This window comes from Terrapene carolina, unplaced genomic scaffold (assembly GCF_002925995.2).
Source record: "Terrapene carolina triunguis isolate 2854851 unplaced genomic scaffold, T_m_triunguis-2.0 Scaffold191, whole genome shotgun sequence".
In the NCBI taxonomy this organism is placed as follows: Eukaryota; Metazoa; Chordata; order Testudines; family Emydidae; genus Terrapene; species Terrapene triunguis.
In genome coordinates this window covers 1952641-1968643 of record NW_020664542.1, presented here as the reverse complement: position 1 = coordinate 1968643, position 16003 = coordinate 1952641, and the positions used below count along the sequence as shown (strand labels likewise).

General features: G+C 56.5%; 1 protein-coding gene across 1 annotated transcript; it reads right to left on the bottom strand.

Annotated features, from left to right (window-relative positions):
- Positions 1–11638: 11638 nt before the first annotated feature.
- PHLDA3 (pleckstrin homology like domain family A member 3) lies at positions 11639–15776 on the bottom strand. The gene is made up of 2 exons (XM_024224319.1): positions 15277–15776; positions 11639–12928 (listed from the first exon to the last, which is right to left on the bottom strand). The coding sequence occupies exons 1-2, from the start codon at positions 15773–15775 to the stop codon at positions 12804–12806; spliced, it is 624 nt and encodes a 207-aa protein (XP_024080087.1). The 5' UTR covers position 15776; the 3' UTR covers positions 11639–12803.
- Between the last annotated feature and the right edge of the window lie 227 nt (positions 15777–16003).

The following is a 16003-nucleotide window of genomic DNA, read 5'->3' as shown; positions in this document are numbered from 1 at the left end:
TTTCCCTACTCTGCCACTGGCTCCCTGTGTGACCTGGTGCAAATCACTTCCCCTTCTTGTGCCTCAGTGTCCCCATATGTAACATGGGCCATAACGATGCTCATGCGCCTTTGTCACTCTATGAAAAAAGCCTTCCCACTAGGTGGTGTTATTATCACTCCCTCTCTTCCCCCGCCTTCACCCCCCTTCCTGGAACTCAACCAGGGCCGGCTCCAGGCACCAGCCGACCAAGCACGTGCTTGGGGCGGCACCTTGGGGCAGGGCGGCGCTCGGGTTTTTATTTATTTATTTATTTATTTTTGGTTCCTCGGGGCAGCGCTGGAGGAGGGTTTTTTTTGTTTCCGCGGCGCGGCGCTCGGGAGCGGGGGCTTCGGGGGGCGCGGCGCTCGGAGGGGGGGCAGGGGCTTCGGGCGGCACAGCGCTGCGGGGGTTTGCGCGGCGCTTGGGGGGGCGGGGCTTTGGGCGCCATGGTGCTGGGGGGGCGGGGATTTCGGCAGAGCTGGGGGGGGAGGGTTTGGCTGCGCGGCGCTCGCACACGGGGGGGGAGTGTACGGCGGGGCGGCGCTCTTCTTTTTTGCCTGGGACGGCAAAAAAGTTAGAGCTGGCCCTGAACTCAACAGAGGAAATCTGAGACTGGAACAAATGATGTCTCTAAGAAGAGCAAGTCCTTTTGTCTGGCTCCTGGTTCTCCTGCTGCTGGCTGGGTCACTCACACAGATGGGAGGGAGGGAGGGAGGGAGGGAAGGAGGGAATTGCAGCTCTCCTTTGTCACTGGCTAATTTTGGCTCTTGGGTGCTCTGAAAGCAATCTCAGGGTGGGAGTAAGAAAAGGGGACAACAGCTGGCATCGGAACCTTTATAAAAGTGGGCAGGGGGCAAGGCCGAAGTGGAGGAGGAATGAAAATACGACTTAAACATCCCAGAGTACAGCTGTAACCTAAATAACCAGAATACACAATGTAGCCACATTATACAATGTAAGGTATCATTATAGCACGAACAAATAAAAAAAAAAAAAGAGACAACTGTGGTTCTAAACATCAGGACTGCATTTTATTTTTGCACTTCATGTATTGTCCTTCACTTGCATTTATCATTTTACTGCGTATGCTCCACTATTAATACTGCACCATTGTTATTGACCTGTCAGCTTTTGTTGCTTAACAGGTGGTCCAACAGCTGCTTCTCCCTGTTTACTCATTTTTTTAGGTGTACTCAAAAACAAATTGTAAATGTGTACGTTGAACGGACCCTTTCAGCAGAAAATCACTCGTGTAGCCTGCATTGCGATTGCTTTACTTTTCCTGTCACAGAATACAATTACGTGAGATATGATCACACAGGTGAGATCTGGTCATGCAATTACACAGTTATTTAGGGTCAGGGCCGGCCTTAGGGAAAATGGTGCCCTGGATCAACTTGTATTTTGGCTCCTCTAGCCACCGCTGCTCCCCCCCCCCGCCCCTTTCCCCGAGCTCCCTTCCATGGTCTTACACCCCAGGCCCCGCTCCTTGCCTCTTGCTCACAGCGCCCACCCATAAGGCTAGCACTGTGCTCAGCCTAGTGCCAAACTCCACTGACTTCATGGATTGGCATCAGGATACACATGCCAAAATTAAAACTCCCGGGCTCAGAGTAGAGTAAGATCTAAACAGCAGGCTACTAGCATCTAGTGGCCAAGATTCGTGCTCTCTGTAGATTAGGATGCACCCAACAGGGCCATAGTGCCAGGATTCACATTAGAGAGGCAAGGTGGGGGAGGTAATATCTTTGATTGAGCTTTTGAGCTTACACAGAGCTCTTCCTCCGGAAGGAGACCTCTGTAAAAGCTCCAGAGCATGCCTCGCTCACCAGCAGAAGCTGCTTCAATCAAAGATATCACCTCCCCCATCTTGTCTCTCTAATATCCTGGGACCGACAGGGTTACAACACTGCCTACAAAAATGCAGGATTCACATGAACAACCCATAGCGACCATTACACCCGGGCGCTATTTTCAGGATTCATATTCTTAGCATAATATCATCATTATACCAGGGAACCAGCACTACCAGCACAATGAGATAAATATAGTCGTGTGTGCGTGCCAAAAATTCACAGTCCAAGCACACTGGGATCCACGCAGCAGGACAGCAGTGTCAGGACGCATGCTCACGATATAGCGGGGAATGGGATGCACTCAGTCCCTGAGAGTAAGGATTCAGCAAACACAAGGGCACCTGCAAACAGCTGTACTAACAGCAGGATCTGCACTATTGGTCCAGTAGGAGTTGCACATCAGGGCAGTGCATTAATTCACAAGCCCAGTGCAAAGGGATCCAGGCACCAAGTCTTTAGTACCATCCAGAACTTGTACTCCCAGAATAGTGGGATGGAATTACAGAAGTTCCAGGAGAAAAAGCCAATCCAGGGCTGATCCTTATGGCATGTTTTGTCCAGTCTCCTTTTAAAAGTCCCAAGCCTTGGGGTTTCTTCTAGCCCTTCCTTGGGAGACTATCCCATTGCCTACGGCAGCGATCACACTGCTAGGAAAGTTTCCCCAGATAGTTTTGAGTTTCCTCCTCCCTCCCTGCCCCAACCTCTTCCCCCCTCCCCATCCCGCCCCACCCTGTTCTGGCACCCAGTGTGAGGGCTTTGAGGAATAGGCTACCACCCCCTGGTGTGGTTTTGCCACAATTTTGCCTGCTTTGCAAATAAAAGATGAAGCCCTTCGATAAAGCAGGTGGAGCATGCGGATTTTCCATTGGCCACCGGAGGGCACCTTCCAGCTCATTCCCAAGATCAGAGCCTGTTGCCGGAGAAGTTAACATACACTGACTCCTTAGTTATCTCAAGGCTAAAGTGCCCCAGCAAAGCAAGTGGTCCATGCAGGGTCACCAGACAGCAAGTGTGAAAAATCAGGATGGGGGTGTGGGGGTAATAGGCTTCTATATAAGAAAAAGCCTCAAATATCGGGACTGTCCCTATAAAATCGGGACATCTGGTCACCCTAGGTCCATGCGTGCCAAATGTCAGAGGCATTAGACTATTGCCCCAATCCTGGTAGAAGGACTTCGCCACCCCACCGAGGCTTGGCACTGCCGGCACGGGCAGGACTTCACAGTGCATGGAGGGGATTCGTGACTGAGGCAGCTGGCCACAGACAGGCCCTGTGGTTCTCTCCCAGGCACCGCGTCAGGTGTCCCTAAATCCTGGCCAGGGTTCCACAGGGATGGAAGGGGCCACACCATGCCACTGAGTGCCCCTCGCAGCCGGAACCCAGCCCCCGCAGCAGGGCAGGAACGGGAATAACTTGCCAAGTTGCATGAGCTGAGATTGTCTTCAGGCACTGCCCAGCTGACGGCCTGTGTTGCTTTCCACGCTGGTATCCGTTTTCTGCTGTTGGTGGGAAATGTCTTCTCCAGTTAGCAGAGATTTTTGCTGGGGAGATGCTGCGTTGGCAGCAAGGGTGGGGGGCTGTGGCCCCTATGCCGCAGGGAGCACCTCACAAGGCCCAGAGGGAGACAGATACAGGACCTCCCCTTTGAACGCCACCCAGCCACCATCTTTCTATCTCCGAGGGTCACTTCAGCGCTGGCAAGAGGCACCAGGGGCACAGCGCTGAGCTCTGCTTAGCTACAGAACAGGGGCAACTTGGGCCAGCTCAGGTCCCCGTGATCTCTCCTGCCCATGGCCCAGGAGCTGGGGGGCCTGGTATCCACGATACATTCAATCCTTGGTCTCTGCTGTGCCTGCCAGCATGGGCGCGATGAGGGAGGGGAATCAGTGTAGACGCTTGTCCATGGGACCTAGACAAAAGTCCTGCTCCAAAGCTGCTTCCCCACAAGCACCTACCAGGACTCTCATGGGGACGACGCTGGCTGTGCTCCCAGCCAGCAGCCTCCAGGTCAGAGACCCCATATTCCCTCACCAGGCTCCTGAGCCAGCCACATCCCGGGGGGAGGGAATTTACCACCACCCCCCAGGTTACAGTCATACCCTGGGCAGCTACAGAACAGCAGGCCCCACGTGAGCCTGCAGACATGCACAGAGCAGGCTGCAGCAGGAGCAAAGGCTTGTAAGGGGTTAACAGGAGAGATTTCCCCTTCCCGCCAAAAGAAAACCCCAAACTTCCTGTCTGGATGCAGCTGCTGAGAGCCCAAGCCCTGGGCAAGGGCAGCAGCAGGCGCTGCCGGGACATTTGTTCAGGCAATTTGCTCTCAGCCTGAACTCCGCACACCATGTCCCCGACCCAGACCAGCATCAGCTCTGAACTCCAGCCAAAGCTCCAGTGCACTGAGCCCCTCACCCCATCCCCATCCCTTGCATTCTGCCAGCACAGGGACCTGGAGTGCAACCTGGGTGCAGCAGACCCCTGGAACAGAGGAGGGACCAACCTCCCCCATCTGGATCCCCCCTCTGCAACCAGCAGCACCCAGGGATAGCGTGACAACCCGGCCCTTGTTGTAAGGGGGAGTCCCTTACTTCATTGATTTGTGCCATAGGGTTCCCACCGTCCCTGGTTTTAAGATGTAACTGATCAGTACCACTTTAAACATTCCGTTGAGGTTTAGGATCATTGCCCAGTATACTTGAGGGCAGCAGAACTGTACATTTGAGAGAAAAATACATGCTATGCCAAGGGAAATGGTGTGTCCCTGGAACGTCCCTTAAAATAAAGCCTTGTCCCTTATTTTTCCATGTGGTTTTTCCTTCCTTCCTTCCATCCTATCCGGGAAAGGGTTAACCCCACGGCGGCTCCCTGCTGGGGCGCAGCTGTCTGCGTGGGTGAGAGATTTACCGCCAGGCAGTTGACTCAGGGAAAGGTTCCCGCAGGGCAGAGGAAGGGGAAGGGGGAGGGAGAGAGCAAAAGTTCATCCATGTTTTCCTTAGACAGACTCCCAGAAGGCCCCAGCGAGAGCCTCCCCACCCTGTGTTCGCAGGGCTTCCAAACCAGGCCTGAGCCCAGATGCTCCGCCGGGGTAAAGGGGCCATTGGAGCAAATGGAGCAACAGCAGTTTACGCCAGCTGAGGATCCAGCCTGGGCTCTTTACTGGGCCGAGCCAGGCTCAGTCCCATCTGCCTATTCCTTAGTCCGGAACATGAACCCCTCCGTCCTAGGGTGCCTCCTTGTGGTGAGACCTATCATGGCAGCCCCTCTGGACTCCAGCAGTCTACAGCTGCTTAGAATCATAGAATATCAGGGTTGGAAGGGACCTCAGGAGGTCATCTAGTCCAACCCCCTGCTCAAAGCAGGACCAACCCCAACTAAATCATCCCAGCCAGGGCTTTGTCAAGCCTGACCTTAGAAACCTCTAAGGATGGAGATTCCACCACCTCCCTAGGTAACCCATTCCAGTGCTTCACCACCCTCCTAGTGAAATAGTGTTTCCTAATATCCAACCTAGACCTCCCCCACTGCAACTTGAGACCATTGCTCCTTGTTCTCTCATCTGCCACCACTGAGAACAGCCGAGCTCCATCCTCTTTGGACCCCCACTTCAGGTAGTTGAAGGCTGCTATCAAATCCCCCCTCACTCTTCTCTTCTGCAGACTAAATAACCTCAGTTTCCTCAGCCTCTCCTCGTAAGTTATGTGCCCCAGTCCCCTAATCATTTTTGTTGCCCTCCGCTGGACTCTCTCCAATTTGTTCACATCCCTTCTGTAGTGGGGGGACCAAAACTGGACGCAATACTCCAGATGTGGCCTCACTAGTGCTGAATAGAGGGGAAGAATCACTTCCCTCGATCTGCTGGCAATGCTCCTATGAATACAGCCGAATATGCTGTTGGCCTTCTTGCCAACCACTCCAACTCACTCCACTCTGCAAGCCTGGCCAAATCCCCAACCCCAGGCCCTCCCCAGCTGGGTCTTGTCCTTCACTGAGCCCACACCCCTTCTCTGTGCCTCCAGATGCACTAACTCAGCTCTCCAGTTCCTCTTAACGCTCTCCGTACCGGTGTGGGGGTTGTACACCCCAGCACAGGGAGCTAGTTTTGGAGCATAGTGGGCAGAATTCAGGAGTCCAGGGACGGCACCTGGGGAAGGAGCCTCCTGCCTACTGCTGGGGTTGGACAGAATTAGGATGCTGTTCCCATGACCCCAGGAGTGGGATAGAGCCTCTAGTCACTCCTGATTTACACCAGCATGAGAGGAGAATCAGGTCCAAAGATTCTAGATCTTTAGGTTGCAAAGAAAACCATCAGTCGTGACAGTGATGTCTGCAAGGAATACCAGGCCTGTTTCTGATGTCTCTTACACTGGCTTTATAACATTGTAGTTCTACTAGCGCTAAAAGAAGGGTAATTTGTCTTTGTGCATCGCTGTGGCTTTTAACTCTGAAACCTACTGATGATGTTTTGAACTTCAGTGTTGCAAACTATCTCCCTGCTGATCATTTAACAGATACAGCCAGTATTGCCGGCCCCTGTCTCCTTTTGTGATCCCTGAATTAATCTTTCAGTAGCTCTTTGCCTCCTCTAAGCCTCACTTCCTTGTTGACTTGGTGGCTACATCTAACCCCCCCGCTGGAATTAACCAGTGAAAGGCGGATGGGGTTAGGAAAAGTTCTAGTAAGTGTTTTCTTTGCTTTTCTGGCTGCCTCTGAGCTTCCTCATTATTGCCAGTCCAAAGCCATCAAAAATCACAAGACAGGTTTAAAAATCATGAGATTTTAACATCATCTTTGGGGCTCTTTTTCTTTGCCTTCTGGTGTCTGATCCTTTAGGGTGTGGTCCTACTCAGGTCACGTATCCAGCTTTTCTTCACAACCACAACAGTGGGAAACTCACTTGGTTTTTTTAAATGCAAGCTGAGATTCTCACTGACTCACCTGATTCCAGGAGCTGGGGCTTGTGTGTGTGTTTGTGTGGTGTCTCTGTTTGGGGGCAGAGTTCTGTGTGAGGTTTCCCTATGTGCGGTGTGGGTTTACTCACAGGATTCGTGAGGCTGATCGCAGGCTAGCCCAGTATAAGGGGTTGGTATGGCTGGAGCGGGCCCCTCCCCTGTGCATGGTCAGCAGCAGCCTGGCTGGGAGGACCTTGCTGCATGCTCATTACAGACTCTTGGTGACCTTTCCCTCTGAAGCTGTATATTAAAATTCAGCCCTCAAAGGCAGAAAGTAAAATGATCTCAACCTCTCTCCCACGCCCAATGCGCTCCACAGCATGCTGGGATATTAACCACTCCTCTCCTGGGTCAGCCCCACCACTAAATATGTCTGGGGCTTCGTTCCAAGTCCCTGGTGTCTATCTACATCCAACAAACCTCCTCCTGGGTTTGTAGCATCTGGTCTCTGCTAAGGAGAGACTCCAAAATAGGAATAGCAAGGAGGGAGAGGGCTGGGAGGGGTCAAGTTTGAGGAGCAGCAGCAGCAGCACTATGGCAGGATGGGATGGTGTCTCAGGGCAGATCAGGATTATGGTGCACCCAGCAGTGCAGTCCACACCCATTCACTTTGCTCCTTTTCTTAATTATCCCTTTTATCACCCATTTGTCTTTTTTACTTGTTCATGGCAATGGCTGCCAGTCTGCGCATCAGCCTCTTTCCAGCTTCTGGCACAGCTCTCTGAAAAGAGAACCACAGAGACAGAGGCAGCTAGTGTGGGAGGCTGGGGGCACTACCTGAGCCACTCCTGCTAAAGAGAATCTTCCCAGCAAATGGGGATTTGTGGAGTGGGTTTAGTCAGACGCTGCAGCTTAGACCTGAAGTCTGTTCACAGCCTGACTGGGCAGGGACGTAAGAAAGGCCCCATTAGCTTTACAGAGTCCCGGAATGGCTAGGAGTCAGAGCACAGGTGCAGGGGATTGTGGGGCATTAGTGTGAATGGGGGGACTTGCATTGGTGGGGATTGCTTTTCCAGCTGTGCTTTCCCTATCTGTATAGCTGGTACCTGTGTTGGGGGTATAAGACACCGGGACTTGGGCAGTCAGGGCTAGCGGTTAGAGCAGGAGTCAGCAGCCAAAGCCAAAAGTCAGAGTCAGGAATCGGAGCTGAGGGTCAGGAGTGAGACAAGGCAGGAACAGGGCCGGGGGGCAACAGGCGCAGGAGCTATTGCAACCGTGGGCGAGTGCTTTGAGCAGCCACCGAACATCTGCTGCTGGTTGGCTTAGGAGCCAGTCTGCTGACTCTTCAAACCAATCCGGTGGGGCAGCCAATCAGGCAGCCTGCTACAGGCCAGCTGTGCTCGTTAGGTTGCCCCAGGCTGGCTCTGCTGCAGGCCCTGCTTCCTGACCAGGGATGGGGAGGTGCTTGTCGTGTTGTAACAGGTCGGAGGTGAAGACACAAATAAAGCTTTTGCCCTCCAGCTGTTGAGTAGCATGTGGGAATTCACACCCCCTGTAGCACGCCCAGCCCCAAGCATTTACAACTCCCAAGTCAGGCCCCGAAACACCAGATTGGCTTAAAAATCAGGAGAGTTTGTAAAAATGTTGGGTTCTGTTTTTTGCCTCCTGGGTCATGTTTTCCAGCTTCCCTCTGCAACCAGGACTGGATGCTTTGTTGTTAAATTCGAGCCGAGATCCTCATTCACTCCCATGACTCCGGGAGCTGGGGCTTTAGGGAAAATGCTAAATATCACAAGACTGGCAAAAAAAATCATGAGAGCTGGTAACACACTGCATGTGTTTCCTCCCTTCCACTAGTTCTCCACACCGACAGCAAGAAAACAGGCTGCGTGCAGAGAGGGACCTGTCCCCTCCCGGGAAGTGTGTGCCCGACTTGGCTTATGCGCATGTATGTCACTGGCCTTTGCTGGGGAGAACACGCTCAGGCCTACGTCTGTTACATTGAGGCGCTGCAGAGGGCATGAGTGGGGCTGGCAGCACTGAGGAAGCCACAATGGGGTCTGGTTCGGAGTCCCAGCTGCAGAATGTGCAGGACATGCCCAGATTCATGCACACAGAGTGAACCTGAGCTCCTGATGGGAGGCCCCTGGGCCTGCTCTAGTGCCCCATCCCCAGCTGGCAGTGAGTTTACAGGGACCTTGGGGCCAGGAACCATCCCCAGTAGTGGATACCATGAGGAGCTGACCCCAGCTGTGCCATGCTGGGCACCAACCACATCCTTAGGGGCCAGCAGACAGGATGTGGAAATGCCCATGTTTCACCAACAGACTCGCTCCGTTTTGGAAATAGCTGAGAGCGTGCACCTCCATCTCCTTCCAGCACTGAGTGATTCACGCCCATCCCAGCTGAGCGGGAGGAGCACACACAAGAGGCATGAGTCTTGCCTCACACCTTGGTCCCGTTGCAGCTCACAGGGGTCAGCGCAAGCCTTGGCTTCGCTCCGGACGTGCATGGAGCCCACCCCCTGCGGTTCTGGTGCAGATAGTCTCACCCACCCACACTTCCCCTTTGGGGGAGTGACCCCTCTGGAGGTATGCATCCCATTCCAGAGGAAACTGCCTCTGATAAGAAGCTGGCACCTTGGCCCACATTCGTACCTGCCAGTGCCATGCTCCATGTCCGTGCTCCCATTGCTCAACCCATAAACAACGTGCCTGCCAGGAGCAGCTGGAGAGAAGGAGCCCTGGCCAGAGGCAGCACATACCTCAGGGCTGCGTTTTACAGACACAGAGCGAGAACCAGACACTTGAACGTGTTTTTTAAATACCTAGAAACCTGGTCCCTGCAAAACCCACAGCAGCAAAGCCGCGATGAACAGCAAGTGCCCAGAGCAGCACAGGCCACAGAGAAACCCTGCCTGTCTCCCCACAGGGTTCCAGGCTCACGCAGGGTTCCAGGCTGCAACTTCTCTGTGTTCTAGGCTGTCTCCCCACTGGATTCTGGAGGGCCGCCTCGCAGAGTTCCAGACTGCCTCCCCTCAGTGATGGGTCTGCAGCCGGCCGGGTCCAGGGACATCAAGGGGTGATGTTAACCCTTCCCCGTTCAACACACTCTCCTGCGTGAGGCCGGAGCAGCATGGGTGGCAGGTGCTCTCATCCCAACTGTGAGAGCTTTGCAAAATACTTGTGTCAAACTCAAACCAGCTGGAGCAGAGCAGGGTTTGAGGGCCAGTGTTTTCCCAGAGATTCACCTGGGCTATGGGCGCTCGGTGAACAATCTGGGGAGCCACCAAACCACACCCCGAGCCTCCACGGCCACTCTCCCCCTAGCAAGGCCCAAGACCTCATTGTTACTTAGAAGGATAAGGAAGGTTGAGGGAGTGCCATGCCATATAGGGCAAGAACCATCTGGCACTAGGGAACTGGCCTCTCACTGCTGGGCCCTCAATGAAAGGTCCCAGGGTGGATGGGGTGGAGGATGCTACATGGAAGGGATGGTTCATCAGCCCCTGCAAAAGGAACTGCACAAGCACCCTTGCACAGTGGGTGGCCTCCCCCTGCCTACAGGGCCAGGATGAGGCCTGGGCATCCCTGTAATGCCACATAATCCCAACTGTGTGGCCTGGTGCGGGGGGAATCCTAGCCCCAGTGGGCAATGGGCTGACGGTGGGCACAGCCCCCCTGCCCAGCACTAGCCCTTCCTGTCGGCACTGCTGCTGTGTTTTCTAAGCTGTTTGCCACCTCTCAGGGCTTTGAGACCCTCCATTGATTTTAATCTCAGGCTCCCAGGCTTCATCTGAGAATCCCTCCTTCTCCCTGGCAGTCCAGGAGCCCAGGCCACTGTGCAATGACAGGACAGCGCAGGCTGTGGAAGCTAAAGAGACCCGCTGGGTCTGTCTGTGACCTGCAGCCCCCTTTGCATTCACCACAGCCCAGGCCTGTCTCTGCTGTAGCACAAGGGACACTCCATGGGTCTCCTTGCTGTGGTGTACTGGAAACTGGTTACAAAGGACAAGCCATCGCTTTAAGATTGAGGGATTTCCTGGTCCTGCTTGCAGGCTAGGGGCCTCAGAGAGAAGCTGCGTGATCTGCGTCAGTCGGCAGCCTGGAGCGAAGCAGCCTAGAAAATGATGCAAAGAGTCCTGTGGCACCTTATAGACTAACAGACGTATAGGAGCATGAGCTTTCGTGGGTGAATACCCACTTCTTCAGATGCAAGTGGGTATTCACCCACAAAAGCTCATGCTCCTATACGTCTGTTAGTCTATAAGGTGCCACAGGACTCTTTGCTGCTTTTACAGATCCAGACTAACACGGCTACCCCTTTGATACTAGAAAATAATGGGATGAGTTGTGCCTCTCTGCCTTCAGGGAGCAGCCTACTTTGTCTCTCTCTGGTTTATCACTATGAATTCTCAGAAATAAAGGAGTGGGACGTTGCAACCTTCGAGCAAGAGTATTTGTGTTTTTATCTCACTTCTCTGTGTGCGAGCCATGAAACAGAACATGTCCAGTGCTCCCCTTCAGATTGTTACACCTCTAGTTCAAATGTTTCATTTCAATCCCCAGTGGTCATTTTTAATCACATAAAAAACCCTTTACAAGGAGCATTCAGGACATGGCTGCTTTGGGCTGTCAATCAGTTCTCTTCTTTCTTTGGAGCAAGGTGGCCACTCCCCACCCAACAAATGATCACAGCAGAGGATCTCTCCCTGTAACGTTTATTGGTCCATGTCAAAAAATTATCACTCAGCTTGGCCTTCACACAGAGGCCCAGGATGGGTACAGCAGGGTGCAATAGAGGGACTGTGGCAGATCGGGGGGGGGGGGGAGCCCAGGGCCAAAAAAGCAGGGGGCTGCAGGTCAGGATTGAGGGGCATGGGCAGAGCTGTATGTGGGGGAGCCCCCGGCTGGAATAGCAGGGGGCTGCGAATCAGGACTGAGGGGCATCTGCAGATCTGTGCATGGGGGAACTGCCCCAGCACACTGCCCATGTCAGACCTGTCTCTCCAGTGACCTTCACCCTGCCTCCGTTCACCCCAGACCAACCCCCACAAGGTGAAGACGCAAACCAAGCAGCAGCAGCATGCAGAATGGGCACCGTCTGATGAGCCATGACCAAAGCGTTCAGACACAAACTGCCCTTTGCTGTCAGCGGCCCAGGTGCCCGCATTGTCGATTGTCCTGACACACCAATAGCAGCGACTCCCCACCCTGGCAGGAGAGCCGGTCTGACCCAGTGGGGCAGGGCGTGCGAGCGCTTGCACCACCTGTTTCAAGGGGAGGAATTCATTCAGGGCTGTCCTCACAACCCCCTCTGTCCAGACAGGTCACCGGCTGAGACAGGCTGGCGCCTTTTCGCTGAAGCCTGTCGTCACACGGGCCCCAGCCAAACTGGGGAGTGGCACCACACAATCACTCCGCTCAGGAACCTGCCCCCACCTACACCCTGACATCCCACCAGGCTCAATCTCTGGATGCTGAAATTTAGCATCTTCAGCTTGGATCTCCAGCCACTCCAGTCCCGCAGGAACAGTCTAGGGAGAAGCGACATAGGGCAGCTGATTTCCAGTTCATCGCGGCCCCAACCGGCTCAGCTACGGGGCAGCTTGTCACCGAGGGATGCACCTGTGGATCATGAAGATGCCTGGCTGAGCCTTGGGAGCAGAGCCATGGCAGGTCCGGCGGGTGGGATGGGCTCCCCGGCTCACTAGCACGGTCGAGTCCCTTCTGACGTCCAGCCAGCAGCAGGCTGATGAAGCGCAAAACAATCCTGCTTTGGTTCTTACTTTTATCCCCCAGGTGCTCCCCTTCCTGCCTCTCCTGCAGGCCCTCGACTGGACCAGTGGGCCCCGGATCCCTGGGCCAAGCTATACGGAGCGCTTGGAGAATGGTGCAGCCGCCTATGGCCGTTGGGAAGCAGGAATGGCCCAGCAGGGAGGGGGGCAGTTCTCAGCAGCTAGTGGCACATGCGGTCCAGGCTCATCGGGCCTTTGGCGCTGAAACGCCTGCTGTCCCTCTTAAAGCCAGGGCTCCACTTTCACTCATAGCCAGGGACTCTGTTCTCCCCGCTGGCGGGCGAGTGCCCCTCCGCCATCCCCGTCCTTCCCTTGAGCCCCTCCGGGTCTGTGGCCTGGCCGCTCGGGGCCGGGTCGTACTGGAACGCTGCCAAAGGGAATGCACCGGTTAGCGAGGGTGGCTGCCCAATTCAGGGCCAGGGGACTGGCTGGCATGGGCACCTGGGAGCTCATCTGGGCATGGAGGGGCCCAGCTCAGACCTGGGGTAAGTGAGATAGACTCTGGGGAAGTGTATGGGGGCATTCCACCTATTTACATCCGGGGGAATCTGGCCCCAGCTTGGGTTTAGGCCAGAGGAGGGAGCTGAGAGGGGGGCACACAGGATTGTGATACAAGCCACTGCTTGCTCTACCTGAGCCAGGACAGATGGAGAACCCAGGCCAGGCCCAGAATAGGGGGAAAGCAAAGGTGGCTTGAAGCCCCCCTCCCTGCCCCAAACACAGGAAGGGGGTAGTGGAGAATTGGGCTCCCAGGCACCCTGCAGGATCGAGCCCTGCTTTGGGGCTGTGGGAGCAAAGAAGAGACCCGGGGGTGTTTTCCAGCTTGAGAGCTCCAAGTTCCACAGCAGCGGCGCTATGGTCACCATGGCCATCCCGAGGGCCAGGGCTTGCTGGGAGGGGACCTCTCCCATCATGGGGATGCTGTCACTAGCCTGGGGGCGGGAGCCTTGTCCCACTCACCAGGCAGAGGGATCAGCCCTCCCAGCCCCAATCCCCCATGGAAGCAGTGCCAAGTGCCTGAACAGCACTGTGGAAATCAGCCAGGGGATTGGCGCACGTGCTGGAGCAGGGTTTAAGGAGCCAGGTCCGGCTGCTTCCCATCCAACCCGCCTCTCCCCGACACTCCAATCCACCGTGGAGCTCAGGACTGCTCCAGCCAAGGGGATCTGCAGCTGTCCCAGCACCTGCCCAGGTTGGAGCATGCTCAGGAGGCAGGCAGCGGGACCTGGCACATCATCTCCAAAGCAGGGGGGAGGGGGTTAGGGCACTGGCAACACAGTCCTGAAACAACCGGGCTTGCCCGCTGGGATCCCAGGTCAGCAGCATTACGGTAAGGAAGGTAGGCTCCTGTAGCAGGGCTCTGGCACAAGCAGGGCCGGCTCCAGGCACCAGCCGAGCAAGCTCGTGCTTGGGGCGGAAGATTGTAGGAGGCGGCATTCCGCCCAATCCTAGGGCGGCCCGGCCGCTTTTTTTTTTGGTTTGTTCCGCTCCAGCTGCCCTGTAGGGGGCGGCGGTGCGGAGGAGGGGAGCGCCCTGCAGCAAGCCCGTCAGGGCAGCCTCGTCCTTCCCTCCCAGCTGACCGCGGTGCGGAGCCCTCCTGGCAGGCGGCTCGGCGGTTGGGGCTGCTGACAGCGCCCCACTGAAGCCCTGGCTGCCCCCTTCTCTCTCCCCCCCCCCCCCCCTCTCTCCCCCGCTAGCCAGGGCACCAGCGCAGGGAGTCCCCCTGCACCCTGGCTCCGGCCGCGCTGCAAGTTTTTTTTTTTTTTTTTTGCTTGGGGTGGCAAAAAAGCCAGAGCCGGCCCTGGGCACAAGGAGAGGGGTGACTCTGCTAGTGGATCATCAGCCCATAGACAGGTTCCAGGCAAAGGCTACGGAAACCCTGTGAGCTCAAGGCAGTGCCTGGCACTCGGTGGAGACACGATCTGTGCCTGGCCCTCTCCCAACCTGCCCCCTTCCCCTCCCCAGTGCTGCTGTGGTGGGATCATCCTGCCAGGCCAGACAGAGGCACTGAAATTCATCCCCACCCGGGCACGGAAACAGCAGCTCAGGGGCCCTTGGGGGAGGCTAGACCCCGACTGACACAGTGTAAATACATGCAGCACCCAGCCCGGCACCCGCAGCTCCCCCTGAAATCCAGGAAAGTTGGGGGCACCCCAGGAAATCAGGCGATAGGCCCTGCAGTGAAAACAGGGAGGGAAAAGCGGGGCCTGGAGACAGAGGGCTGGGATGGCTCTGGGAAGGGCAAGCTGACTGGCACATCACCCTTGGCATGGGCGGGGTAACACCCGGCACCAGCAGGGGGTGAAGGCAAGACTCAGCAGAGACCCCTCTCGGGCAAGCTGAAGGAGTGGCCCCTTTGGCTGGAAGTAGCGGTAAGTTGTTATCCTCCAGGGGTCATGCTCTAGCAGGGCCACCCAGAGGATTCAGGGGGCCTGGAGCAAAGCAATTTCGGGGGCCCCTTCCATAAAAAAAAAGTTGCAATACTATAGAATAGTATATTCTCGTGGGGGCCCCTGGGGCAAATTGCCCCATTTGACACCCCCCCTCCCCGGGCAGCCCTTTGCTCTAGGGAAGTTTCCTTCCTCGGGGACAAGCCAGTTCCAATGCAAGGAACCGCGGGCTGAGCCCCAGATTCACCCCGCTGCCCTTGGCACGGATCGCTGCCCTTGTGCCAGCCCAGGGCGCCCATCCCCGCGGTGTCAGGCCCGGGCTCACCCGCCCTGGCGCCGTGCCGGGCCCGCACACTTTGCATGGCCAGCCGGTTCTGGAAGCGCACCAGCCCCAGCCCGATCTCCGCGCTCCAGCCGGGCTCCTCCCGCGGGCCGCGGAAGTCGATCTCGCAGCCGCTGTCGGTCACCACGGTGAAGTAGACGTGCCGCCGCTTCCACTCGACGCACTCCACCGCCCGCATGCGGGCGAAGCCCAGCTCCTTGCAGCGGGAGCCACCGGGCTCGAAGAGCCGCAGCCCCTCCTCGGTCAGCAGGCAGCGCTTCTTCTTCCAGCGCTGCAGCAACCCCCCGCTGCGCTTCTCCAGCACCCCCTCCTTCAGCACCTGCGGGGGGGTGCCTGCCCCCCGCCGGGGCATCCCCTGCAGCCCGGGGTCCCGGGGCGCCCGGCTCCGGCTGGGCACGAGAACCGCGGCCCCTTCCGCTTGCAGCGCAGGGCAGCCAGGCGCGATCCCCCGCGCTGCTCCGCCCGGGCTGTGTCGCGGCATGCCCCGGCTGTGCTCCCTTCCCCTGCGGAGCCTCGTCCCACGCCCCTCCTGCCTGGCAGGCACCCTTCCCAGCCAAACGCAGGCCGGGCCAGGCTGGGGGCGGCCTCGGCGCGCAGCTGAGATTCATTCACAAATTGGCGCACACACGCGGCTGGGGAGGGAGGGGATCCCTGCGGAGCAGCCCCGGTTCCACCCCAGTGCCGTTTGGACAGCCAGGGCTTTCCTGAC